Genomic DNA, 27,104 nt, shown 5'->3' on the forward strand with positions numbered 1-27,104 from the left:
ACAGTATGCCATATATCCGAGATGTTTGGATCTTCTGAGTAAAGCAGCTGCTGTGTTGTCTGCACTTGATGGATACTTGGAGGCGACAGGCACAGAGGGTGAAAAAATGTCAACCCGTTCTCACTCCCAACTCATAAAATATGGACGCTTGGGCAGTGGCTCTCAGCGTCAGATACAATGAAAAAAGCACCCTTCAGCTTGTGTATGGAATGCACCGGGCAGAGCAGCAGCGCAACCGCGGCGCTGTATGATGACGTAGTATTAAGAGCGACAACAGGAGCGAGTAGTATGAAAAACCGGAATGCCCCTTAAGGAGGTAGGTTGGGGTGGTGGATGGGTCAAACAACGCTTTCACCCAGGAGCCCGGGGTACGTGTCCCGTTCTTGTCCTGCGTGTCCCATAAACTCACATTTTATAACCCTACCCACGATCTTTTCCCAAACCTAACTGTTCCGTTCTTGTCAGTCAGTATGTCACGACCCAGAGCTTCAAAAGTGACGTCAAGAGTCCGGATGCTAAAGGAGACTTTTAGTGTGAATAACAAACGGCAAAAGATGCACTTTTAGCGTGAATAACAAATGCCAAAGGCTAAGTAGGGGACCAACAGCATTTGTTTTGGCCCCTTAATCCAGCAATGCTTACATTTGAATGATGTACTGTGCTCTAAAATGTAACAATTATATGCATCAGTGTAAGAAATAGGGATGTACAAATTGGATATTTTGGACTGGTAACAGTTCTGATATTGACAATTAAGCGCATCAGGTATCTGCCATGAAATATGCGAGCCACATTAAAACACAGTTATTGCGTTTAGTTTTATAAAGTGATGCATACAGATTTTAAATATGGGTAATGAGCACCGATATTGGATCAGTACTTTTTATCTGCAGATACCCTGATTCGGAAGGAGAGAAAAAGTTGGATCGGTGCATCTCTAGTAAAACTAAAAGTTTAGAAAAATATGTTTAAAATACCTTTCCCTTCCCCTATTTGTCTTAATTTCTAGAAGAATTAACAAAATTATCTTTGAGAAAAAGACAACATTATCTCTTTTAAATCCACTGCAGTGATAACCAGGGAAAAGTGCTTAAACAATCTGTCCACATTAGTGTCTTAATGGACTGTCTACTGCATATTCATTTTCCATCCTATTTACAACTCTGCAAACATTACAGTTCTCACTGTTACAGTTAATAAAACATTTCTTCTTTACACTATTCACTTTGAACAGACTTTAATCACACAATTAAATCAAACAGATCTAAGAGTAATGGACTCTTTGCAAACTTAACAGTTATTTGCATATTATTACGTGAAAGACCAAAATGACTTAAAGTGGAACTATTTTTTACTATGCTTTTCCTTATTTTCTGTCATATCTATAATGTTATAATGTCGGATTTTCATGTTAAACATGGCCAAAACTTTAAATAATGAGGTAAACGTGTTTCAGAGAAATCCCTGTGAACAATCAGATTTTCAACTGTTCTGAAAGCTCCGGTTTCAACAGTTTTTCTACTGCTCCAGGGAGGAACTACTGGAGTGTTTTTTTAAGCTACTGCCGTGTTAACATTGTACCATGTAGCTGAATGCCAACGACAGTAAAAAATGTAATCTTGGCTGCCATTGTTGTTAAACTGTCCCCAGTTACGGGTCAGATTACTCCTGAAACATTTCCAGTTATGTAGTATTTGGTTTAAAAGCCTTTATCTGTGATTTTTGATGGTGAAAAGTGCTGCTATATTCTGTTAGTGTTCAATGCTAACTACGGTAGCTGCATGCTAACGCCAGATAGCTGTAATCTTGGCAGCCAGTGTTGGTCATTTCTCCCCAATTTCAGGTCACATTACTGCCGGAACATGTCCCATTGTGTAATAATTTGTTTAGACGTCTTTATCCGATTTTTAATGGTAGAAAGTGCTGCTCCATTCCATTCCAATCTTACGTTAGCCTACTGCTAAATATTAAGTAGCTGCATGCTAACACCAGATAGCTGTAATCTTGGCTGCCAATTTTGGTCATTTCTCCCCAATTTCAGGTCACATTACAGGCGCTGACGAATCAGAGCAGACTGGGCTTTTTCGGGACGGGGGCTTGAAGAGACAGGCGCTCTAACAGAGGGTGAATACAGGTGCAGGTACAGTTTGAGAAAAATTATGTGTTTTTTTAACATTAAAGCATGTAAACATGTTCTGGTAGAATCACAAAATACAATTATGAACCTGAAAATGCTATATAATAGGTCCACTTTAAGAACAGAATAATCAATTTTACAGTGTGCTGCAAAATAAGGATATATTTTCTCATAGTTGCACAGTGCTGGATACACAACAACAATATGCAGACCCCTGGATGACGACACCTCTTCCTTTATGGGAGCTGTTGAATATTTCATCATATCTTCAGAGTCAGACTGCACATTTTTCAGCAAGTTGGGAGGTGTACAACGCTGGAGGTCAGGGAGAGGGAATGGCAAGAGAACAGAATTAAGAGATGCAAAGATGAAAAAAAGAGCTCCAAATAGAGGCAATGGTGGATGCGTTCTCCAGCAGCATCAGCATCCCCTGCCTCCCCTCTCTATCCCGACTGCCTGGCTGCCCGCAATGCCTGCTGCGGTCCCATTTTCTTCTCCACAGGCTCACAGAGCTGGTTTTGCCTGATAGGATGATTTGCCACTTCATTACTAATTGATAATCGCCGGAGAGAAAAGCTAATTAGCTCAATTGCTGAATAGTGCAGCTAGCATGCTGACATTTTCAGCCTCTCCATGACTGTGTTGATGTTGGCAAATCCATTTCCTCCTTACACAGTGCATCACAGCCATAGAGCAAAAGAGATGAAGCCAAAGATAGGGATGGCTTCACATTAGTGGAGAGGTAGAAAGGAGCCTTTGGTGCAGAATCCTGCAAGAAGCTGACTTCAGAAGAGTGATCATGCCTTTACAATAAAATAACAGTAATAACTAGAACTGCAAGCAGTTATGAACGGGGTCCAAGCCTCCCCGGCGCCAGTCCCCCCTGGCACGAGTCGCCCCTCACGACGCTAAGAGCCCACGGAAGCGGAGCCCGCGAAAGGAGAACCCAAAGCACGATGGCGGTGAGGCAAAAGTCCGAAAATTTGACCAAGTGCGAGGTCCAAAGTCTGTAGTGAATTGCAATTGCAAATTTCCTCTTCATCGCATCAAAGGCCAAAACACTTCTACCTCAATTATAGCGCCCCCTAAAGGGCGATCATCACCAAATCTGGTGGAGAGCCTCAGAGTGGCATGTCCAACAATAATCTCAAGTTTTGTGATGATAGCGTTTACTGTAGCAGAGATATTTCATTGCAAATTATTCCCATTTAAATGCATTGACTTATTTGCCAAAAGGCCTCTACGTTCATTATAGCGCCCCCTATAGCTAAATTATTTTGATAACTTTAGGTCAGGTCCGTATGGAGATGCTAACTGCCAAGTTTCGTACCAATATCTTGCACGGCCTAGGACGAGTTTGAAACGTTGGTTTTGCGCATTGCGCGATATTGCGAAAAAACTTCTTAGCGCAGATGGGCGAGGCCTATGTCATCAGACTCAGATGGATTCAAGGAACATGTGGATATAAGGGTTTCTAATCTGCGATGTAGACTGTGGGAGTTATAGGCAAAAACACGTTTTACGTCATTATAGCGCCACCTAGTGGTGCATGTGTGTATTTTTTGGTAGGTAAGGTCCATGACCCATTGTCCATAAGGGGGTCATGCCAAACAAGATTCTAAAGATTCACGATGATTCCATTTATTTTGGCCGAGATATGGCAATGTTTGTCTCTTCGTAGCTAGCTACACAAATTTGGTTGTGCGTAATTCACGAAATTTTCATCTGACAAAAATTCTTTTGATAACTTTTTGTCAGGTCTGTCTGGAGAGGCTACGTACCAAGTTTCATCCAGATCTATCGGTCTAGGAGGAGTACGAAAAAGCAGGTTTACGATAAATCGTGATTTTCACGCATAAAAGGGGGCGGAAATGTGCGTGGCCTATAACACGCCTATTTATATTCAGCTGGATCCAGTGAACGCGTAGATGTATGGTTTTTGAATATCGGGTGTACGGTGTGGGAGTTATAAGGCCAAACGCGTTTTTTCTGCTATAGCGCCACCTAGTGGTGTAAGTGGCTGAATTTTTTTGTCCGAGGTCCTTGCAGTGATCTGGACCAGTCCTGAAAACGGCACCCCCCCACCATGTACGGTTTAGGCTGTAGCATGTGTTTTATCGGCGGAAGAATAATAAGAAACCTTAGGAAAACAATAGGGTTCCACAGCCCTGCTGTGCGAACGGCGTAGCTTCGCTACCGCCGATTCTTCCAGCCTCGGGCTTGGACCCCAAATGACAAAAGCCACAACTCCGGGAGGACTTGGTGTCGCCATCGTCAATGCATTTATTTGAGTGTGCACACATAGGCATAGTCCATGCTTTACGTTGCACATTATGGCAAAGGGCAGGGGACATGCGGCCTGCATACGTTTCCCCAACGTATGCGCCAATAAAAGAAAATAGAAATAAATGAATGAATTTAGATTTAAAAAGCAATAATTGCATGAAAACAGGATGTTGACGAGTCTCGAAGCTCGAGTCCGAATCAAGTCTGAAATCTTTTGGGTCGAGTGGCAAGTCAAGTCTGAAGTCAGCTGTTTGTGCGACTTAAAGGGGTGATAGAATGCAAAAACGATTTTACCCTGTCATAGTTGAATAACGACAGACAATAGGACATACATAGAAGCTCAAAATCCCATTGACACCCCTTTACTATGAAAATCTCATATTTTGAAACTGCCGCTGAAAACGGGCGAATCTCAACAAAGCTGGAAGTTGACGTCAACCTCCCAAGACCTGTACCTTTGTCACGCCCATGGGTGTATTAAGAGAACGGTCACGCCCCAACATTTACATAGGCTACACAACTGACCTGAGATCAGGTAGTCTTCTGAATCTAGGTCAGGCAGATCTCTGCTATTCCATTACAAAATTCACTTCTGAAACTTTTTTATGCGTGAAATCAAATATGGGCCATTTTACGAAAATGTATGTGTCGGAGTTCAGCGGCCGGTGCTGCCTGGGTTGCTACATCGCCGCCCTGCCTGTCCTCCGTCACAGACCCCGGCCTGCTGTGAGCTCGATTGAGCTCAATACCCACGCAATTTTACCCAAAAATCAATTTGGACACAACGGTTAGCTTTATATGACATTGGGGAATGATGTTATATAAGTGGCGTGACGAAATTCAAACTGTAAATATACTATAGTTATGCCGAAAGTGGAGCTAGCTAGCTGCGATATTTCCCCATTATATTGAATGGGACATATAGGTAGCAGCTGCTCGTCCTACAAAGATGCCTCGCGTTCATAAAAATGGCTTAAAATCAAATCGGACACAACGGTTAGCTTTATAAGACATTGGGGTAGATGTTATATAAGTGGCGTGACGAAATTCAAACCGTAAATATATTATAGTTATGCCAGCAGCTGGCTGCGGAGCCCCGGTAGTGCAGTATGGAGCTGTGTATGGAGCCCAGCAGGCTGCCGCTTTCTCGTCAGACTGTGTAGAGCTCCTAAAGTCCGACACGTCTTACCAAATTTGCAATTAGTTATCAATTTTCGTAAAACGGCCCATATTTGAGCTTTATATAGTTGATTTCTTGCATAAAAAAGTCTCAGAAGTGAATTTGGTAAGGAAACATTGCAGTGTCTGGAATATGAGATTCTGTCGCGTCTATAATGTGTGTGTATGGCGATTCGCTCAACCAATCAGCGCGCGTCTCTAATGTGTGTGTATGGCAATTCGCTCAACCAATCAGCGCACAGCTCATCTAAATATTCATGAGCATACCATATTTGGAAGAAAAGCTCTTAAACAAAAAAAAAAAAAAAAAGCTTTGTGATTAACTACCCTTTACTCTGTTTACGTAGCACCACAGCTAACTCCAACACTATCATAAAGTCCGCTGCCGAGGAGACAGCCTGAAGAGAGGAGGTCAGAGCCCTGACATCTGAGTTTCAAGACAACAACCTCCTTCTTGCCGTCAGCAAAAGAAAGAAGCTGATTGTAGACTATAGGAAGAAGTGAGAGATAGTAGGACACACCCGTATCTCCATCAACTGTACAACGGGGGAGAGAGTCAGCATCTTCAGGTTGCTCGGGGTTCACATCAGCGAGGACCTGACCTGGACTCACCACAACAACACCGTCACAAAGACTGCTAGTCAGGCTGAGGAGGTTCGACATGGGCTCCAGGATACTCTGTGCACCATCGAGAGTATCCTGACTGGCTGCATTACCACCTGGTATGGCAGTTGAACCGCCTCAACCATAAGGCTCTACAGAGTGTGTCGAGAACTGCTCAGCACATGATTGGGACGGAGCTGCCATCCATGGGGGACCTCTACACCCAGTGGTGCAGGAAGAAAGCCAACAGGATTATCAGATACCAGACCCGGCGCCAGACACAAATTCACGGACGGGCATGCCATTGTTTTTGGGGGGGCACAAATTAAATAAATGTCATTATGTAACATTATCTTAATTATCTTCCAAATGAGCATTGAATTAATTCATACAGGTCTACACGTATAACATATTTGATTTGGTATTGAAACAGGTAAGTCATGGACAACTAGCCTACCATTGCGCAGAACTGGCTAATACAGAAAATAAAAAGAAGCATTAGGCCTCTTGAACAGCAAAGCATCAACTTAGAAAGAGCCTAAATCGTGTAGTATAACATTAAGCTCAATTACCTCCCAGTCTCGACTGCATGCTTCCAATTGCAAAGTCCACTTAGCGGAAAGGTTTAGTCTACAGCGGAGGAGGGTGCTCAGGAACTTTCTGCATGGGTAGCAGAATGCAGCGTCTGCCTGGATGAAGTATTGCAGGCAGCTTCTGCTACCATACCAGGCACTGTTGAAAGTATTTTTTTTGCCTGAGAACAAGCATGCAGGAAAGGTCTTCAGGACAATTTGAATTGGTTTCTCAATGCCAAGATCGCCTGGTTCTGCCGCCTGTGATGAAGACCCTTGCTTTGGGTTACAGTGTCGACTAGCAGGACCGATCTGATGGCTAATGCTAGCTTCGGCAGTGACAACCTCTTGTTCTTCAGAACTAACGTTACACCCTGTACTTTTGCCGTCTTTTTATTCCACCAACCTTGGTGGTCGTTGATTAACATTAAAGGTCCCATGGCATGAAAATTTCACTTTGAGGTTTTTTAACATTACTCCTAGCTGCTCCATGCGCTGGAGTTCCTGCTTTACTTTTCCCATCAAGGACACTTTCAAAGACACAGGCTTGGCATCTGGTCTGAGTTTAATTGTGTACTGCCGCTGTACTAAACCTAACCTGCAGCACAGCTTTGGGTATTGTTGTTTTACAGAGTCCAAGTCGATGCTATCTACTCTGGCTACCAGTCTGAGGCTAACAGAGGCGGGTCTACTCAGCAGAGCTGTGTTCAGGTGCTTCACTACATAAATGTCCTCTGCGTTTAGCACCACATTTAAGTATTTCTCTGGCTACACCCACTACAGAGAGAGGTACACGGCCTGGCCCAAACAGTGGTTTGTTACCTTTGGGTGAGGTTGTATACAGTGCCTCTGCATATCTGTCTGTACACCTGTTCTGGTATGACAGTAACGTCGGCCCCTGTATCAATCTTGAACCTCACATTAGTATGCCTTACTTGTAAGTCTACTGTCCATGCATGTTCTACTGCATCAATGGTTCCCAGGAATATGTCGTCATCTTCTGTGACAGCACTAACACTTTTGGTAGACTTGCACACTTTGCCATAATGCCCTCTCTTATCACAGTTGTGGCAGTCTGCATTCTTTGCTGGGCACTGGAATTCAGCATGCGACTTTCCACACTTATGCTCTGCTCCTGATTGTGCTTCGTGCTTGTCTTTGTACTGTTTAGCTGGCTGTCTTTTATTTTTCCAGGCTTGCTGTTTCGCTTTCCTAGTGTGCACTGCATCCACTGTAGTTTAAATAGCATGTGTAGCATCTCCTCTCAGATCTGTTTGTTGCCGTTTAATGTCCTCCAATGTCTAACCATATTAATGGATTTTGCCAGATCCAGCCTGCTCTCCATCTGCATTTTCTGTGGAAGCACATTGTCTCTAATGCCTACTATGATCCTGTCTCTCAACAGTTCATTGCGCAGTGCCTTATACTCACAATCTTCAGCCAGTGCATATAAAGCAGTTATAAACGAGTCTGCAGATTCGGATGGCCCCTGAGCTCACTGGTTAAATTTAGCTCGTTGGTAAATCACATTTTTCTTCGGCATGAAAAAGTTTGTGAAGCCGTCTTTGACGGAGCTGTATACCAGTTTCTGTTCAGCAGTTAATGTTAGCCCTTTTAACACGTCATCGGCCTCGTCCCCCATGCAATATATTAGCGTGTTCACCTGGTTAGTGTCTGATGACTTATCCAGGTCGCTAGCCACTCTGAAGCGCTCAAACCATCTTACCCACTTTTCCCAGTGTTGTGGCTTCAAAAAGTTGAAGATTAATAATTTAAAACAAAGTTTTCAGGCGCTTTAAAATAGACGTATATTGCTAAGTAAAAATTTGCACAATTTATAATTGATTGATTGTAGATGTGATCAATTTAAGCAAATGACAGCTTCTTGCAAATCTTATTTTGCTCTAAGATAACAATTTTCTGGCTACTAATATCTGTTTTTCTAGAAGACTTATTCTGCTTAAATGGACATAAACCCTCATACATGTTGGTGTATGCAATGAAGAACTACCTACCTAACTTCTTGAAAAGGTTACATGGCCGATTACGGTATACTGTATTTAGATGTGTAAGATACGAGTTCAAGAAGCTACTATCTGAATGTGTTTCTCTTCATGTCATTATTAGTATTATTCATATCTGTATTTGGATTATACATATATATTATAAGTTGCTAGAAAATAATTGGCTTCATTTTCTGAATTAAAATGTACCATCTACTAATTAAATCTACTGCTATTTATACCCCTCATACATTTATCTATATGTTTCGCTACCAACAAAATATATCATTAAACATGTAAATGAATAAATCTAGTAAATACATCTGAATTCTACCTTAAAAAAAATAAAAATGTAAGCCTTAACTGAGTCTAAATAAAAGCTCCCACACAGTGCATTAGCTTTGCACAGTCAAATAATGTATTCATATTGGTATATTGATATACTCTACATGTGGACATGTATATGGGTGTATGTATGTAGAAATGCATATCCATATACTGATTTATCTCATGTATTACTGAACAAAAGACATGGTACAACTGGGTTGGGACTCTGTTGGAGTGGGGTTTAAAATGCTCAAACACATTCAGTTCTGTACAAATTATATCATTGTTTGTCTAATATAATTCCTTAAAAGAAAAAAAAAACTATACTATAATGAACTATATATGCTGAGTAGTGATGTTGTTCAACCATGGGCCAAATGTATTGTACCTGAAATAGACATCATGTAACCTCAATAGCCAACATGACAAAGCTGAACTGACTGCAACCATTCAATTTGCCCTCAACCAGCCACAGCACACCTATGGTTATAAAGCACCAATCAGGCCTGGAGTTAGGGGTCCGTGTCCAATCAGCTGTGAGGACTTGTTTCTCCCATTCGATGCAGTCACGCGCCAATACCCTTTACAATACCTCTGGGCACACTCTGCTCTTCTGGCAGCCGGCCCTCCACTAGCTGGAATAATATTGTGTAATTGTTATTGACATATTGTGACTGGGAGAGGATAAGCAAGAATGTTCTCTCCTCCTCTTCTTCTGTAAAATTAACAGCTTGTGACATGCTAGTGGACTGCAGAAGGCATCAAGCTGACAGCTCTAGTCAAGAGGGCTTCCAGTTCGAGGACTCACAAATGATCAGAATTATTTCTATTTGTAATGCTGGTCTCTCTCACTAATCATTATTACACATCACATCATTGGCTACAGTGTCTGACAAGAATTACCACTTAAACATCCTTTACATCAGTACAGAAAAATACTTCACACATCTACAACGTGAGACAGGTGCATCGGAGGGGGACAAGCAGGTCAAAAGTTGCAAAGAAAACTACTGCTCACTGTCTAACTTGCAGAAATATATAAACTTTAAGAGTAGGCAACGTTTTGGTACTAGACCATTGTTAGGCACATTTTTCCTAAAAATCTAAAAGTCAGACATGAAGTTAGACAGTGAGCGGGAGTTTTCTTTTCAACATCCTTCACATAACATTTTACCTGTTCTCTAACAACGACCAAGTGGTAGAATAGCAAAATTAAATGATGATAAGTCTTGCTAAGCTGCCCTGATATTTGTTACGTCAAATGAACAGTTAATGTACAATGTAAAAGTCTCGTCGTAAAGAACCCACAGAGAATTACCAGCAGCTCACCTCGGCTCTACAGAGCATCAGCATCTTTTAGCACATTGTTTTGGATCTTATAACCCCCACTGTTTTTGGTTCAGTCTCAATGCTCTCATTAACCACACTGTTCACTGCAGCCCCAAACAGCGGACAGACAACTAGCTGGTGAAAACAGTGACATATTTAGCAGCTAAAAAGACAGATATTTTTCTTATGAGTTTGATGACATCAAAAAGGAGGAACAAAAAAAAGATGAAAAAGATTGCCAGAAACACAACTCCAAATGAATGCTAATGTAGCTCCATGTCTGATAGCTGTCTAAATTGGGAGCTGTTTGCTAACATATTAGCACCATTAGCACATTTTAAGACCAAACCAGAGACAGAAGGAGAGGAAATATTGGGATAATATTTGCCAGGTGGGCAGAAAAATAACTCAAAATGAATGCTAATGCTGCTGGGTGTGTAAATATGCAGCTGTTAAAAAAATATATGATACTGTAATGTTGAATTTACAGCTTGTTACACTGTCCCCAAGTGGCCAAATCTAACTTAATATAACTTAATACACCTCCAAATGAGGAATTTCACCTAGGATCATTTTTGGAATAGTCCCAAACGTGTCCCAAAACTATCAAAAACAGGCAGGTCAAAAGTTAGGGTCAGTTGATGGCAGCACCCCAAGAGCCAGCAGGGTGTCAGGGTCTTGCTCAAGGACACTTCAGCTAGCTTGTGGCTTGAACCATAATGATCATGGATGGCTTCTCCCATTGAAGTACATTGTACTGTGGATGAGAAGCTCTGGGGTCAACATAACTGTGCGTCATTACTTAACACCTGTCACGGCTGTTCCATCCAACACGGTTGCCAACATCTATTGATACGTGTTCACGGGGACAGTTTTTTTCATGGTGGTCAGCACAAAGTGGTCTATAGGGAGATTAACGGGGAAAGCAAATGCCACACCCCGGGGGAAGAAGCCTCACACACTGGGAGACGGCCGTGGGTGACGCGCGACAATAACGGGATGGCGGTGGTTGGGTTAAGGAAAAAAACAACGGGGAAAGGACGCCTCACACGCCGGGAGACGGCCGCAGGGAACGCACAACAATAACGGGACGATTAACGGGGAAACAACACGACATATGCTTCCCATTTAAATACATTACTTTACATTTTCGTGCTTCTCACCACGGAAAACACGACAAAAACGTTCCCGTGAACATGTATCAATAGATTCAATAACGTGACCATTTCACGTACTGCCATGAGACTGGGTTGTTCCATCAGTCACTCTAGTGTGAGTCTGACACAGGTCACAACAGAGACACCTGTCCTGTCCGATAACCTGGCACGCCATATGGTTTGTTAACACAGAACCATCTGAGAAGGCGTCATTGGAAACATAAAAAAATACCTGGCAGGTAATTGGATGAACCATCTGTCTATCAAGTCCTCCATCGTTGTTTTTAACGAATAGTCACGGCCGTCACACACACCTGAACCATGCCCGTAGCTGCCAGTAGCTCCTCACCGGACGCTGGTTGGTTCATTCCGCTGCTTTTCGAACACAAACGCATTGCTTGAAGCCTGACAAGATGGATTTCCGTTTGCTATGTGATCCCGCAATTCTCGCATGATCTTGTGATTTGGTAAAGAATTAACTTCAGGCGGACATTTTTTCACAAGACAAATAGAATTATTTTTATCAAAAGGGGCTCACTACCAATATATGCATGCACTTTCTTGGTGCCTAACTGCTCCAACTTAAATCCTACATTTAAACGTAGAAGTTGCCACCTTGCAGTCTAACAATACATGTAAAAGAGTAGAGTTTCAACCAAATCCTTTGACGCACTTCATATCACTAAACAATAAAAAAAGACTACAACAGTCAGAATTAAAAAGTATTTCATGACTTCAACAGTGCTCCGTACCTTTCATCTCTCCCATGTCCAGGGTCTTGCCCAGCTGCTCCAACAGGTCTGCTCTAGCAGCATTCTTCTTGTGCTTTTTGCCATCATAATGTTGCTGAGCCATGCCTGGGTTGTTGAACCAGGCGTTGCATAGCTGGCAGTAGCGGTCAGAGTCGCGGCGCTGTCGCGGGGAGGTCATTGGAGACGTTTCTGGGGAGCTCTTGACAGGACTGGGTGATGCCTCTGACGGAACAAAAACAAACCACACAATTGAGGATATGCAGGGATTTTTTCTGGTTTAAAAAGAGACACGTGCCTCAGTGACTTGTTTTTTATATGCCAACCCGGATGTAAAAAACTGTGTAAATCACCAGTGCGACCAAATAATTTTTCACATTCACACACTCACATATGAAGCAAAATGCTTGCACTGTAGAGCTCAGATGTGATTAAAGAGAGCAGCACTGCGACATAAGCAGGCAAAACACAATAGGAGTTCAGGAAAGGAAGAATCCGATTTTGATTGGCTTTATCTTAGCCAACACCGATCCATTAAAATATGCCTGGATCGAACCTGATACTGATCCCCAGGATGGGTTCGTAACATCCAACCAAATTGATGTTGTTTGTGATGTGAATTATACTTTTAATGACCAGTGCTACTTAACTATCATCCTGCTAGCGTATGCTGTCTTTTCACCTCGCACCGTGGTTGAGTTATTTCATTCTAAGAATTGCAGTTGGCCATTTAATACAATGTAACTCGTGCAAAGGATATGTGAATATGACAGTGTTATATTTTTCACATGGAAATTAAGGAAGATGGCCACCTCTCAGTTCTCTATGCAGGAAAAATACTGCTTAAGAATAAAATAGTTTTACTGCGTACTGCTTTAAAACATACATATTTTACACATTTGTAACAAGAATGCAGACTACTAATGGCATGTCAACACAACCTAAAAACACAAGTTGAGATTTGTAGCCAGCAGACAGAGAACAATGTAAAGGTTTTAATGAGCACTCATCAGCAGCAATGTGACAATGACTGCTACTGCAGCCCCCTGAATAACAAGCTGTTATCTCCATTAAGCGCCTGAAGAGGAAAACCTAAATTCTACTTGGCAAACCGATTAAAAAGCCTGCTGTCCTCGTGGCTGCCCACTTGTCCCTTCATGCATGAATGACTGTATTAACCCTGAGCGAGTGCTGCGTTGCACTGAGTGCTCCCCAACACAAAACAACGCTATGAACTTAATCAGTTTTAACCCTTGAGTGCTCGGCCCACCCTAAGTCAACATTTAGTGTTGTCCCATTACGTTCCATTACACCAGTCAACATTTCAAAGTGGCAACTCCAGTGAAAAACATAGGGGAGAGAGAGAATGTATAGAACCTTAACTGTCAGCAATTTGCTCTGTTTATACTGTGGGTTCAGCCTTCAATGATTCAGAGCTGAGCACCAGGCAGAGCAGAGTTTACATTTGCATTATATTTTACATTAAAATGTTCTCATCCACAGCAACTGGCTATTATGTAGGATTTGAATCTGTGCCTTTGCAGTTATACTGTAGGGTGACATTTCCAACTAATAGGCCAATGTAAACTGTCAGTGTAATTTAATCCCTGTAGTCCCCTGTGCAAGAATGTCAGAGGTCAGCTACAGAAGCCCAGGAGCTGTTTTTGATTTAATGCCCAGCTCAAACAGAAAGATGCTTTTAGAGAGAGGTGTGTGCATCCGCCATACACTTCAGCAACTAAATCCAAGGACTAAAACTAGCCATTGCATAACATGCCTACCTACTAAACTTCAGATTGAAGGTGCCCCACACACAGCAGGAGCTCCATCTGCTCTTTTGCTAGTCAGTGAGAAAACTACAGTTGGTAGATTGACATATATAGAGAACTAGGTGCAATTCTCCATCAAAGCTGTTTGGACACCTCTGGCATATGAGACATAACCTGAAAGCACAGCTCTTGGTTTGAACAATAACAGTCAGGCAATTACCTAGCAGAGCAGAGCAAGGGATGACAGAATGTAAAAGAGAATATTAAAAGGCTGTGGAAAACTCAAAGAAGGTGAAATATTTACTTTGTGAGGATGATAAAAAACAAACAGAAGGCAATTAGGATTTCAAACAACAACTTGACTTTATACTGTACTTGCTGCTTTTTACTATTTTTATTATTATTGTTATTATTAATATTATAATTAGTAGAAGTATTGTTGTTATTATTGTTATTATTACTACTGCAGTGCCCGTTCAGAACAGGATGATTGCTTGGCCTCGAGTATTGCTGCTTGCAGCTTTCTCGAGAACCGCTCACACAATACATTTGCCATGACATAATTGCGACCCTTAACAATATGCATCACTTGCTAACAGCTAGCTATTTGTAACCACGCTAATTCCGGGAACAAAAGCGTTCGTTCCGAAAGTTACATTGCTGATGTTTGAAATGTTTAAGTTTGCTACAATGTAGTCTTGCATTGCCAGACCTTCCTCCACATTGCTGTGGAGGAAGGTCTGGCTACACCACACATACATTCTAGAATGGGAGAAAAAAATGCTCTGGGTTGTTTTCATTTCTTTAAACCAATCACAACTGTCTTGGGTGGTGCTAAGCTCTGGACGCAGAGGCGATGGCTCTGCAAAATATTCTTGGGAAGGATTTTGTTTTGGTGGAACATTTGAACACAATTTAAAATATCCACATAAAATATAAAATTAAGTTAACTGTACACACAATAGAGTAACGTGAGCTATTCAAATTAGCTGGATACATGGTCATTTTCTCTTACTATTGTATTGCCATGTGTACTTCGTCCACAGAAAACCCCACCAATCGGTCCCAAAATGTCCCAGTTAGAAAGTAAATGCCATAAACATATTCTTTGTAAATCTTTACAATTATTCCCCAAAAGAACCAAGCAGGCCTGCCTTGTTGCACAATCCAAATTTTCTTCAAAACCTGCCATTATTAGCATGTAGCTTGCTTGCTCGAAAATATATTTTTGTGTCCCGAAGCGAACAGAGTTTGAGAACGGCAACGCGCAGAGATGGGAAGGTGAGGGACATCCAGCAATTATCCTTGAAATGTACTTCCGTTATTCCAGACTAGCTACAATATAACATTTCCAGTTTATTTTTCTTCATCTGTTCTTGAATGTACTGTAGCAAGCGATGGAGAGCGAGCTGTACCAAGCATGCCATTAATAGGGGTCCCCTCTCTATACACTACACAGTGTGTACATAATGCATAATAAATATTTCCCGTAGATCTCAAGAGCTCAAACTCAACACTGCACTTCCTTGGGTCGTCACTCAGAAATACAGCTGCCAAGTGTAGAGGTCGATCGGATGAACCGTCGAGAAAAACAAAGGACAGACAGACACATACTCCTTCAATTTAGTTAGATTAGAAAAATCACCACTTAAAGTAATACAACAGTATTGAGCGAACTATGGAGCTAGTGCCTGAAGGAGATTAGCTCGGTTTAGCATAGGGAATGAAAGCAGAGGGAAACAGCTAACCTAGCTTTGTCGAAATTTTATATATTTAAATAGATCTAATTTGTAGAAATGAGAGGGTAAGCTCGACGTATCAACTACTGGCTCTAGCTTTCTAGTTATTGTACATGTCATGTGAGGGTATCAATCTACTCATGTAACTCTTGTCTCATTTAGATGATGAAACATATAACGCATTACACATCTCCTGACAATACTGGCCTGGTGTTATTACTTGTTAGTCTTTGTAGTGACCTATAAACATATCTGCATAGAGTGAACAGTTCTGTAATACTTTCAATTAAAAAAATTTCAAATTAAAAGGTTCAAAAACTAAATCACAGTATCAGCTCACTGAGTCCTTGTTGGTTTATATATATGTATATAGAAATGTATATACATATGTGTTAGTGCAGTGCCAGATCTTAGGTAGTTAGTGTAAGTTCATTGTTAATACAGATTTAGCCCATGACGATTGTGACTGGTTTAAAGAAATGCCAATAAACGAGAGCACGTTTCTCTCCCATCCCAGAATGCTGTGTGGACTAGCCAGACCCTCCTCTGCAGCGCTGTGGAGGAAGGTCTGGCAGTGCGAGACTACAGATTGTTCATGATTATGTCAAAATATTCCCTTTAATGTCCCATTATTGCACATTATGTCCTGTGAGTCAGCAAGGAGTTGAGTTGTAATAAACTATAAAAATCCAGTGTAGGCCACGAGACCTCGACCTGAGGTGGATGAGTTGTAATGTCTGTTGGCCACAGGAGGATGGTGAAGAGGGTGAAAGTAATTGTCCATGACGCTTCGCAGCTTGCGCAACATCCTCGTCTCTGACACCACCTCCAAATAATCAAGCTCCACTCATAGGACTGAGCCAGCCTTCCTGATGAGCTTGTTGATTGTGCTGGCGTTAACTGTCCCTGCCCTGTTGCCCCAGCACACAGCAGAAGAATAACAGGGTCCACAGCATTGTACAAGGACAATTAATGATCCCGGGCCCCGCAGGATATAGAGGCGGCTCTAGCACTTCTTGTACACAGCCTCAGTGTTCTTAGCCCACTCCTGCTTGTTGTCCAGCCTCAGTGTCCTTAGCCCAGTCCTGCTTGTTGTCCAGCCTCAGTATTCTTAGCCTAGTCCTGCTTTTGTCCAGCTTCAGTGTTCTTAGCCTAGCTGCTTGTTGTCCAGCCTCAGTGTCCTTAGCCCAGTCCTGCTTGTCGTCCAGATTGTAGTCTTGTGCAGTCCATATCCACCCCATGGATGAAATTTGGTTTAGGGGGTATTGTTTGGCTAACCTGACTCAGCCAGATGGATTGCTTCGCATTTGCTCGGCATATCCATCTGAGAACTTTTGGGAAGGGGCGAAAATAATGGTTAGCTGATTGGATAAACCATCTGTCTATCACCTATGTTGGTGATTGACGGGCCAAATCAACCAATCAGATCAAGGAAGCGTATGAAAATACAACCACAAGCCCCTGCTGCTGCAGGCAAAGCATAGCTCGTTAGCTCAGCAAGCAAGCAACATGTCGGTAAAGGATATTTGCTGTTTGTGTAACGAGAATTTACGAATAAAAGGCACCCTTTCAGGTTCCCGGCCCATATTCCAAAAGAAGGATCCAAGAGAAAAAAGCATTAGCGAGCAGCTAACAGAATTAGGGCTACCGCTGTCTGAAAATACTGGTTAGCTGATTGGATAAACCATCTGTCTATCACCACCTAAACCCGCCTCAAAACCAACGCTGATTGGTCGTTCGTTTGGCGAACGGCTCCAAATTTTCTCTATCTCAAGATGCCAGACTGATCTGCGAGTGGAAAACTGGGGCTCGCAAGATCAGGACGGTCTCACGAGGCTATTGTTTGGCTGCTGAAGTCCACAAAAAACTCCTTTGTCTTGCTAATGTTAAGCTAACACTTAACGAAGGAGTCCACAACGCCCCTCGACCCAGCCACATCCTCGCTGATGCCGTTTACCATTGCAGAGTCATGGGAGAACTTCTGCAGGTGGCAGGACTTGGAGTTGTAATATATTTGCTAAAGTGTTCTCTCTTATATGAGTTTTATATTGCACAATGTACGTCGAGAGAAAATGTAAGGGTACCTTGCTTGTATTGTGTATCTCTAGAAAATGATATCTTGTTCTGTTTCCAAGAAATAAAGATTTAAAAAAAGGACTTGGAGTTGTAGGTGAAATCCGAGGTAAAGAGGGTAAATGTAAATGAATGCTAATATTGCTCCCAAACAAGTTGTTTGCTAACAAGTTTGCCATATCAACTTAAAGGCTGATGATATGTCAGTGCTGTGTTGTTTCTGTTGCCTCCAAGTAGCCAAAAAAATAAATAAAAAACAGTAAAATTAGGTCTGCAATATCTAAGCATGACTTTTTGTGATTTTGTTTTGGCTACTCAATGCTCTTGATTAATGCTCCACGCAGGTGCTAGTAGCCAAGGAAGACACGGAGGATTAAAAAAACATGATGGACTCTTCAGAAGAGGTAATTATCTTTACTTGAGTTTCTGCGTGGGAAAGACACCGGATGCCACAATCTTTTGAACATAGCCATACTGAGAAATACAGAGAGAGTTGTGTGGAGCTGATAGTCTTCATTAGCTTTGTAGCAACTTATGTGGCAATGGCTTGAATGTAACGGACGTTCATTAATATCAAAAAGTTACACACTAAAGCTTTAAGTTTAAACAACATTTAAAAACGAAATCAAATCTCTTCGGTTAAAGATTCCGAAAAGTTGAGATTGAAGAGAAAATGAGAAACATAGAAGAGAAACTCTGGCAAATATTTTTCTGCAAACACACAGGAAATAGCCAATGATTACAAGACCTAAGCAAAGATCATTTATCATCATCAGTGCAACCTCTCCATGCAGTATCCTCCTCCAGCGTAGTGTAATCACACTGATTTAATATTCTTACTGATGTTACGACAGTGTGTCCCTGCCATTCGTCTAGCAGCCCACCAGTTTTACCTAAAGTATTTACTTTCAATACAAGGTGACAGACTCTTCATTCATATCGGGCTGCGTTATTGCACGATAGCTTTCCAGTCCCATAGATAACCCAGCAGGCACATAAAGGAATAAAACCCTTTCCTCACATTAGAGGCATACTGTTTAACGCCCCTATCTCCTTTGATCGAGGGTTCAGCTGAGTTCAGAAGGCGGGGCTCATTGCCATTGCCAAGAGGCAGATGGTGTCGAATCAGTGCAGCACCTGCTGCGCAAAGGACACTTTAAACTCTGTGAAAAGGCCCTCACTTCTCTTTATTATAGGTTTAAGCGGCAACGAGCTAAAATTGTGCCTTATATTGCTGCACAGTCGAATTCATGAGCTTTGGACACACAGTGCCAAGCACTGACAACACACTAAAAACCACTCTGAGAGGATTGTATCTTTTTCCTGAAGTCTCACAATTTTTTTGACATTGATGTGTGAGAAGAACATTTTTTTGGGAGAATCATCAGTACACCAGGGTATGAATCATCCAAGCCTGATGGTCCTGATTTATCATCATCAAGTCAAGAAGACAGTACACATGCCACATTTCAGCCTGGCAGCCTTGTAGATGGTTAGTCAGAGTGTGCATGCACGCACGCACGCACACACGCACGCACGCACGCACGCACACACAGTAAAAAGGAGGAGAGATTAAAGCAATCTAGCAAACAGACTTACAATGCAGCATCTTTCACACTTCTTCCATTTCCGTTTTGGTTGAGAAAACCTAATTTTGCAATAGGAGTTTTAAAGTTAAAATTATATGAATGGTTCATGTCTTATGAACATTCATAGGTGCTCAGTGAATGCGAGACATAATCTAATACAATTTAAAGTAATACACAGGTTGCATTACTCAAAAGTAAAAGTAAGCAAGATGTATCCCAGCGTATCTGTATTTTGTAATAAGTGTAAAAACCAAGAGGGCACCCTCATACACCAATTTTGGACATGCCCTAACCTCCACTCATTCTGGTCTTCTGTTTTTGATTTCTACTCAAAAGCCTTCAACAAGCAGTGGATACCCAACCCCCTTGTGGCCATTCTGGGGTCCACAAATGACATTGCTTTGAACTCTGGCAGGGACAAATGGCCAGTGTATCTGGGTACGGTACTGGCTAAAAAACTTATATTGCAATTTTGGAAGTCAGATGCTGCCCCTTCATTTGAGATGTGGTTGAGAGAGCTGTGTGAAGTCCTCCACTTAGAGAGGATCAGATTCATGATTGCAGGGAGGGAGAATGCGTTTGATAGGGCATGGGGACCGGTCCTGGAACACTTAAGGGGTCTGAGGGAGAAAACGGAGTGATGAGGGGTCACTTATATTGATAATGCAGCATTAGCGGTTTCAAAGGGAATTTTTCTTATCGCCTTTGACTCCTGGTTTTACTTTTTGGTCTCTTAGTCTCATTGTTTACTATGGTGCTTCATCATTATTGTATTCATGATCCGCCAAATAATTACAGTTGTAAGTTCTTGGTTGCTGCTTATTGTTATCGTTATTTTGTAAGAATAAGAAAATGTAAAAAATGTTGCTTGTATGAACAAATGCAGTCTGATCCCAATGTTGATCTGCAATAAACATATTTTCAAAATTATATGAATGGTTGGGTCAAGGTGGGCATTTTACAGCTAATTTTGGATTACTGTAAAGCTTCTTTCTACTCTCAGTCAAAATAACCAAACGTAAATGTTAAGCAGTGGCAGAGATTTTTTTTATTGCTTGAGCTTAATTGTTTATTGGTGTGGCTATGGAATTTGTAGTACATACATAAATATATGAGGACATCTGGAATTTGAAATTAAATTTCAAGTATCATATACTACAAACTGGACCAGCTGGAGAATGGGGGAAACAGCATAATAAGAGTAAGAATAAAAGAAATCAGATAGGATTCTGTATGTAATTCTTGGTGGGGCTATAACACCACCGTGTCACGACTTGGGAAATGCAGAATTTGACCCAAACGCAAATAAAGCAGGCAGACAGGATAAGTTCAATAATGTATTGCCAAGGTGAAACTGTATATATTGGCCTACATGCAGGCAGGCCAACAAATCCAAAGGGTCAGGCTGGAAATCCAAAGTCCCAAAGAGGTTAAGGCCACGTCCACACGTACCAAAACGATCTTTTTTTTACCCGTCTTCCCTGGATTCGTTTCAAGAATAGTTGCGTCCAAACGAATCCATTTGTAAATGACTCAATACGCTACTTCATATGCCAGGCCTATAGGCGGTGTTGTTTCTGCTACAGAAATTTGCCAAAAAAACGGAGAAGAAGAGCATTGTCACTTCCACTTCCCATCATAACATGGCTAGCTAGACTAACGCTCTCTTAATACATCCATGGACTATAATAACTTTCACCACTGCTCATTTTATAAAGGCCGCCGCAAGAAAACGTGTCTTTGTTTACATTGTATAATGTGCTGTTGGATTGCTTTTTATTTTGCAATTCTGTCTGCCATCGGACATGATTGCAGCGCGCTAGCTAGCAGAGCTAACGTTAGCGCGTTAACGTTAGCTTTGCTAGCTAACATCGGCAGTCAAACAAACATCAATGATCCATGAATGATGTCTTTTTGATAATCTACGGTTTTCTGGCGGTAGCCTTTCTACAATAAACCGTGGTAAAAGTTACCATAATCCGTTCAAGGAGTTGATAAGCAGACATATTAGCTAGCTAGCTAGTTGATAAATTGTCTACTTCCACTTTATAAACAGCCATAGCAGCTAACGTTAACGTTATGTCGCTGATACAGCATCAGCTACTTAAGCGATGTTTAACGTTGGCTGCATAACGTTAGCCATATATCTTGTGTAGAATCCAGGACCGGCAGGGCAGAGGGAAGTGTCAGGGAGCAGAGACAAAGTATTTAGATGAAGTGAGCTGGTTTGACCATGGAGACCACCGCAGTCGTGTGACCGGCGTCCAATAGCACTAGTGCGGTAAGAGGTCGAGGGGTGTGGCGATGACATCATCGATACGGGGTCGTATTCGTATTCACCATCCATACGAAGATTTTTTTCACCCTGAGACCAGGTTTCAAAAAAGTGCATTTTCAGGCAGTGCGTTTACAGGATTTGTCTGGACAGTCGACCCAAACGATGCAAAACGTGCGTTTGCACACAAAAACGTTTCCGTGTGGACGGCCCCTAAAACAGGCAGGTAACAAATGACATATACAGGTATGGGGTTTCAGATAAAAGATAAGAGTTAACAGAATACAGAAGCTAGAAAGCAAAGGCAAGAAGCACATTTCATTTTGAAATGTGAATGAAACTGGGTCAGTATATAAACTGGGAGGCTGAATGAATGGGATGCAGGTGAGGGAGTCATTGGGGGGACAGAGAGACAGACACATCCATTCATGGGTTGTCTGTAGTTGCCCAACCCAGTGCAGGACAGAATGTCAAGTCACGCAAGTTTCATTAAAGGTTTGGAAGACTGGCACCCCTGTAGTTGCTGAGGTGTTTAAATCTAAAGGCTGTATTATACCAAATTCAGTATGTGCCAGTATGTTGCAAGAATGTGTCTGCACAAAGATTCTCATGCCTTTATAGCACTTGGAATTTAAAGTGATTCTGATTCAGATAGCGTCCCTGTCCGTCACATGTTCTAAGACAGTAATTGAGGTTTGTTTCCTGGGAGATGCGTACCACTCTTGCTGGATGAAAAGCTTACATTTCAAAAAGGCAGCTTTACTTAAACTTCATTTTAAAAGTGCAAATTGTATAAACTACAGAGCAGCATTTGTTAAGGCTTTATTGGTGAGGAATTAAAACAAATGAGTTGTGAGTTTTCACTTTGTGATTGCTCTGCTGCTTGGACTTTATGCCGTTCTGTGTAAATATAGTGTTGGCTTTGTCGTCTGCCAATTTAAAGCTCATTCACATTCATTCATTGTATTCATTCAGCTTTCACTTGCTCTGTTTTGTGCTTTAGGAAGATTTAGTTTGAAGATTTTGCTCATCAGTGACCAACCTACTTAATATCAGAAGACCAAAAATCTATTTAAAATCAAATATACAGTAGGGCAAAGCAAACACCTCCCTTTCACTCGCTCTAAGGTTGAAAGAAATACGTTGTTTCCATGTGCCACGATGCAACATTTTATTTCTCAGCTGAAGTGCAATATGTCATTTCACCTGCACACGTTTAGACCACTGATTTGTGTTTAAAAGCCAAATCCCCTCCTTGCATGGCCTTTGTATGCAGACAGATAGGGAGTACAAAGTAGACCTATTTAGTGTGAACCAAGTTATAAATTTAAGGAGATTCTGTGAGGAGAGGGCATCAAAGTGCTTTGAATCCATGCAGTTATCTCTTCCTACAATGCAATACTTTTGGGCTTTCTACTCACCACCCTCTCCTCTGCCTACAGACCTTGTATAACTCAGGAAACAAAACAATTTCTCATATTTTCACTTTGTCTCCGAGGAGGAACCTCTGTACGCTGTGCAGGTCATGGAAAGCAAATAAACTTTGCTTCCTGACCGCTGCTAATTCGGTCAGGAAGATACTGGTCGTTTAGGCACCGGTGCCATATTAGCACTGTGTTTTGGTACCCAACCCTACTTTCCAAGGGGTAGCAGTTATTCCACACAACGAACAACATTTCTTATCTCCTAACCTGTGAAAAAAAAACAAAAAGGGCTTCTTACTCTTGTGGCAGTATGCTGCTTTTTATACACACACTTCAGTAGTTTAGCCATGAATTGAATAGGAACACTGTTGAGAATAAAACAGTTGGTGTCAGGCTCTGTTTGGATACCTCCACAAGAACATAAATATTTCAACCAGCCAAAACAAGAGCAGAGAGAGATCAATGCAATCCCCCTGACACCCCACAGGTGGATGATAGGTTGTAAATGCAGCACAGGAAGCAGAATCAGCAGCACTTTAGGCCATGACAATTGTGCAGCCGACAAATGCTGAAAATTTCTGGCTGATTCAGGTCAAAATGTAGGCTCTTATTGTAATTTATTTCATTTTGGGTGAACAGAAACAAGTTTCCCTGTGGCTGCAACACTGCAAATACTGCCTGAAGTAGCTCTGCAGACTTCACATATTCTGTCCTGCTATTCTGGTGCTGCTGCAGTGAAAGGTATTATTCTATTCTTTTTTCAGCCAAATATTTTAAGAATCTGTACAACAAACATTAACTCAAAGACAAGAGCTTTGTGTGCAAATCTACCGATTAAATCCCACCACTTTAGAAGGGAAAAAGGCTGCAGTGGCTGAGGCAGTATAATGCGGGATACATTCAGAATGGGCGACTTCAGATAATACCACTATAGAAATGCACAAGCTTATCAGTCAACAGAAAACTTCAAACAAATTAAAAGAAAAGTAGTGCTGAGCAAAAAGTAAAATACAAACCTGTGAAGTGCATATAAATGACTCGGTCAACTGGAGCACCAACAAGCCACAGTAAACAAACCAAGGTCAAGGCTGATCTATTCACATCCACACTGCTCACAATTCTCTCAGGTGAGACTCAGGTGTTCAATCTGAAAATATAATGTTTACCATGTTTCTCATTCACTGTTTTCCCGTGGCCTTCGCTCATTATTCTCCCACAACTGCCAATTTGTAAGTAGATTCAAGGTGAGCAGCTGTCAGTGCATTACAACAGCAGCAGACCTCAATCACCCGAAGGTAAGGAGCAGTTGGTGATTAAGTTTAAATAACACACACATAGACGCACACACAGACTTGGAAAAACCAGCCAAACACACCAGCTTGTTGGGCTGCTAGTAAATTGTAATTGGGCCCAAAGTACATGGCATGCAACATTTTCATAAACAAGATTAAAGGGCCTTCCACACCAACAATGGTAACTGTAACGATAGTCTATATCCACGACGTTCCACTTCCGGGATTGCTCTCGTTCTGCCGGAAATTCCGCAGGATGTCACATTTTTCGGATGTCCTTTTCGGATGTCCGTTACCTTCCTCTTTCTTTGTGTTAGCATTCTATACTCCGGTCAAATCACGAGGACTATGGTTAACTGTTCCTCACATCTCTGCAGGGTAAATCCAGACAGCTAGCTAGACCAGTCTGAGTTTTCTGTTGCAACTATTGAACGTACACGTGTTCCACCAAAACAAGTTCATTCCCAAGGCTATTTTGCAGCGGCACCGGGGCTCTGTCCGGCGCTTAGCGCCACCCACGAAGATTGTGATTGGTTTAAAGAAATACCAATAAACCAGAGCAAATTTTTCTCCCATCCAGGGAATGCTATGTGGACTTGCCAGACCCTCCTCCGCAGTGCTCTGGAGGAAGGTCTGGCAAAGTGAGACTAATTGGAAACAGACACAGTAAGTTGGCAACTGACCATCCAAAATGGTAATCATTTCTCTTTGATCTAACAAGCAAAGTATCTTTAGTTGATGAGTTGCATAGGTACCCTGAAAATAACTAGGGACGTGATTAAAATCATTATTCCAATATACAATACATGACCAGACCTGTTCCAGCAATACTACTGTCAACTAGACAGAGAAAAACAGCTCTGTCCTAGATAACAAAACAAGAAAAAAACTTGTTGTTGCTGAGCTTTAGAGGGGCTGGTAGCTGAGGCTTCACATTTACCAAATCCATGTATCATGTATTTTTTTCAGTTGTAACAATTTGCTATGTCGTTATTTATTTATGAATACAACAACTGAATAGGAAAAATTGACCAGGCTTTCGTTTATACACATTGGACGTTTAACATGCAACATATACTGTGAACAATCTTTTACTATCCTCCTGAGTGCTCAGTTTGTTTCAGGGACTTATTATAAGTAATTTTGTTAGTTTACAAAATGCTGGGCGCGCCGCTTCTGTCACACAATTAACCGGCACATCTACTGATGCAACGATGTTTTCAGTGTAGTACTTGAAATCTCGGTCATTCCCTATATAGGTCACTATTTAATAAATACTATACTGTATAGGTAATAGTGAGTGAGTAAATGAGGGAACGGTTTTGAACACAGCTAATGTTTCCGATTTGTGGAGGAGCATCTCGCTGCAGCCTGTGGGAAGGACATCAAGCCCTGCCCACATCCAAGTCAGCCATTTTTGTTGTTGTTGCTTACATCACTCCCCATACACTCGAATGGACCAAGAAAGCCTGGTAGCGAAGCCAAGACAGCCTGGTAGCGAAGCCAAAACAGCCTGGTAGCGAAGCTGATATAGCCTCTTGTTTCACATTAGATGATAGAAACTGATGATGTAGGCTTAACACAAACATGTCATGCAGCAACATTGAAGTTTTGATGTAGTTACTGTAACTGGGCCTGTGTACTTTTTCGTTCATTTGATTTCCTAATGCTATTTTGGAGAAAGATGCCACTGACTGGATATGATGTTGGCGAAGTATGACATACAGTCCTGCTCACCATTATTGACACCCCTTTCATTTTTTTGCATAACCTCTACAATATCTTCAGAAATAAATGGAAATGTACCAAATTTATATCATCAGGATCTTTTTATTGGAGGTCCAAAGTAAAGAAAATTGTTTTTTCAACTTCCATATTGTAATTTTAAAGAAGAAACAGAAAGAGGAGATCACGTGACCGACGACTCGCATGGCTGCTCAGGGCTGAGGCTCTTCGCCCCATCTCCGTATTATCATTTAAAAACAGGTCTATTCTTTTTTTTTTTATGTCAATCTTTGCATTTGTTACCACGGTAACTTTGAGTAATGCCTGCAGGAGCGAAAAAGCAGACCGAGCAAAGAATTCTGCTAACTCGGCTAGCATGGCGAGGTTTTGGATGCTAACACGGACACACGTATGGAGGAGGCCATGGCCAGGGTTCTGGAAAGGCAACAAAGCGGGCTTCAGTCAGCGGTCTGCATCGCAGTGAAGTAGGCGTTGGCAGAAATTGACACCTCGCTTCAACACATCAGGACAGAGCTGGAGAGGCAGGCAACTACAGTAAGAGATTTAATACAGCGACTAGACGAGGCGCAGAAGGACAACAGACAGATGAGAAACACGGTGAAAGCCTGTATTGATGACCAGAGGAAATTTGAGCTGAAGTTGGCTGAACTGGAAGATAGATCGAGAAGAAATAACGTCCGGATCATCGGACTGAAGGAGGGCAGCGTAAAAGAGATGTAAATCATCTACAAAATAAATATTTCAAAGTTGCTGCTGCATCTAACACCAGAAACAAGGGCTCCATTGTTTTGCTGTCACGGAGATGCACACTCAAATGCACACCACTAAAATGAAAAGTAGCACAGACTCAGGCAG

General features: G+C 41.8%; 1 protein-coding gene across 3 annotated transcripts in view; it reads right to left on the reverse strand.

The window, feature by feature from the left end:
* The window catches only part of zmat4a (zinc finger, matrin-type 4a), a 277,546-nt gene that overhangs the window by 76,148 nt on the left and 174,294 nt on the right, over positions 1-27,104 (reverse strand). For all 3 annotated transcript variants that reach the window (XM_039804092.1, XM_039804091.1, XM_039804095.1), the window contains exon 5: positions 12,346-12,567. In XM_039804092.1, the coding sequence (XP_039660026.1) occupies positions 12,346-12,567 (222 nt within the window). The remainder of the gene's footprint in view (positions 1-12,345; positions 12,568-27,104) is intronic.

The sequence above is a fragment of the Perca fluviatilis genome, chromosome 6, assembly GCF_010015445.1.
Source record: "Perca fluviatilis chromosome 6, GENO_Pfluv_1.0, whole genome shotgun sequence".
NCBI lineage: Eukaryota > Metazoa > Chordata > Actinopteri > Perciformes > Percidae > Perca > Perca fluviatilis.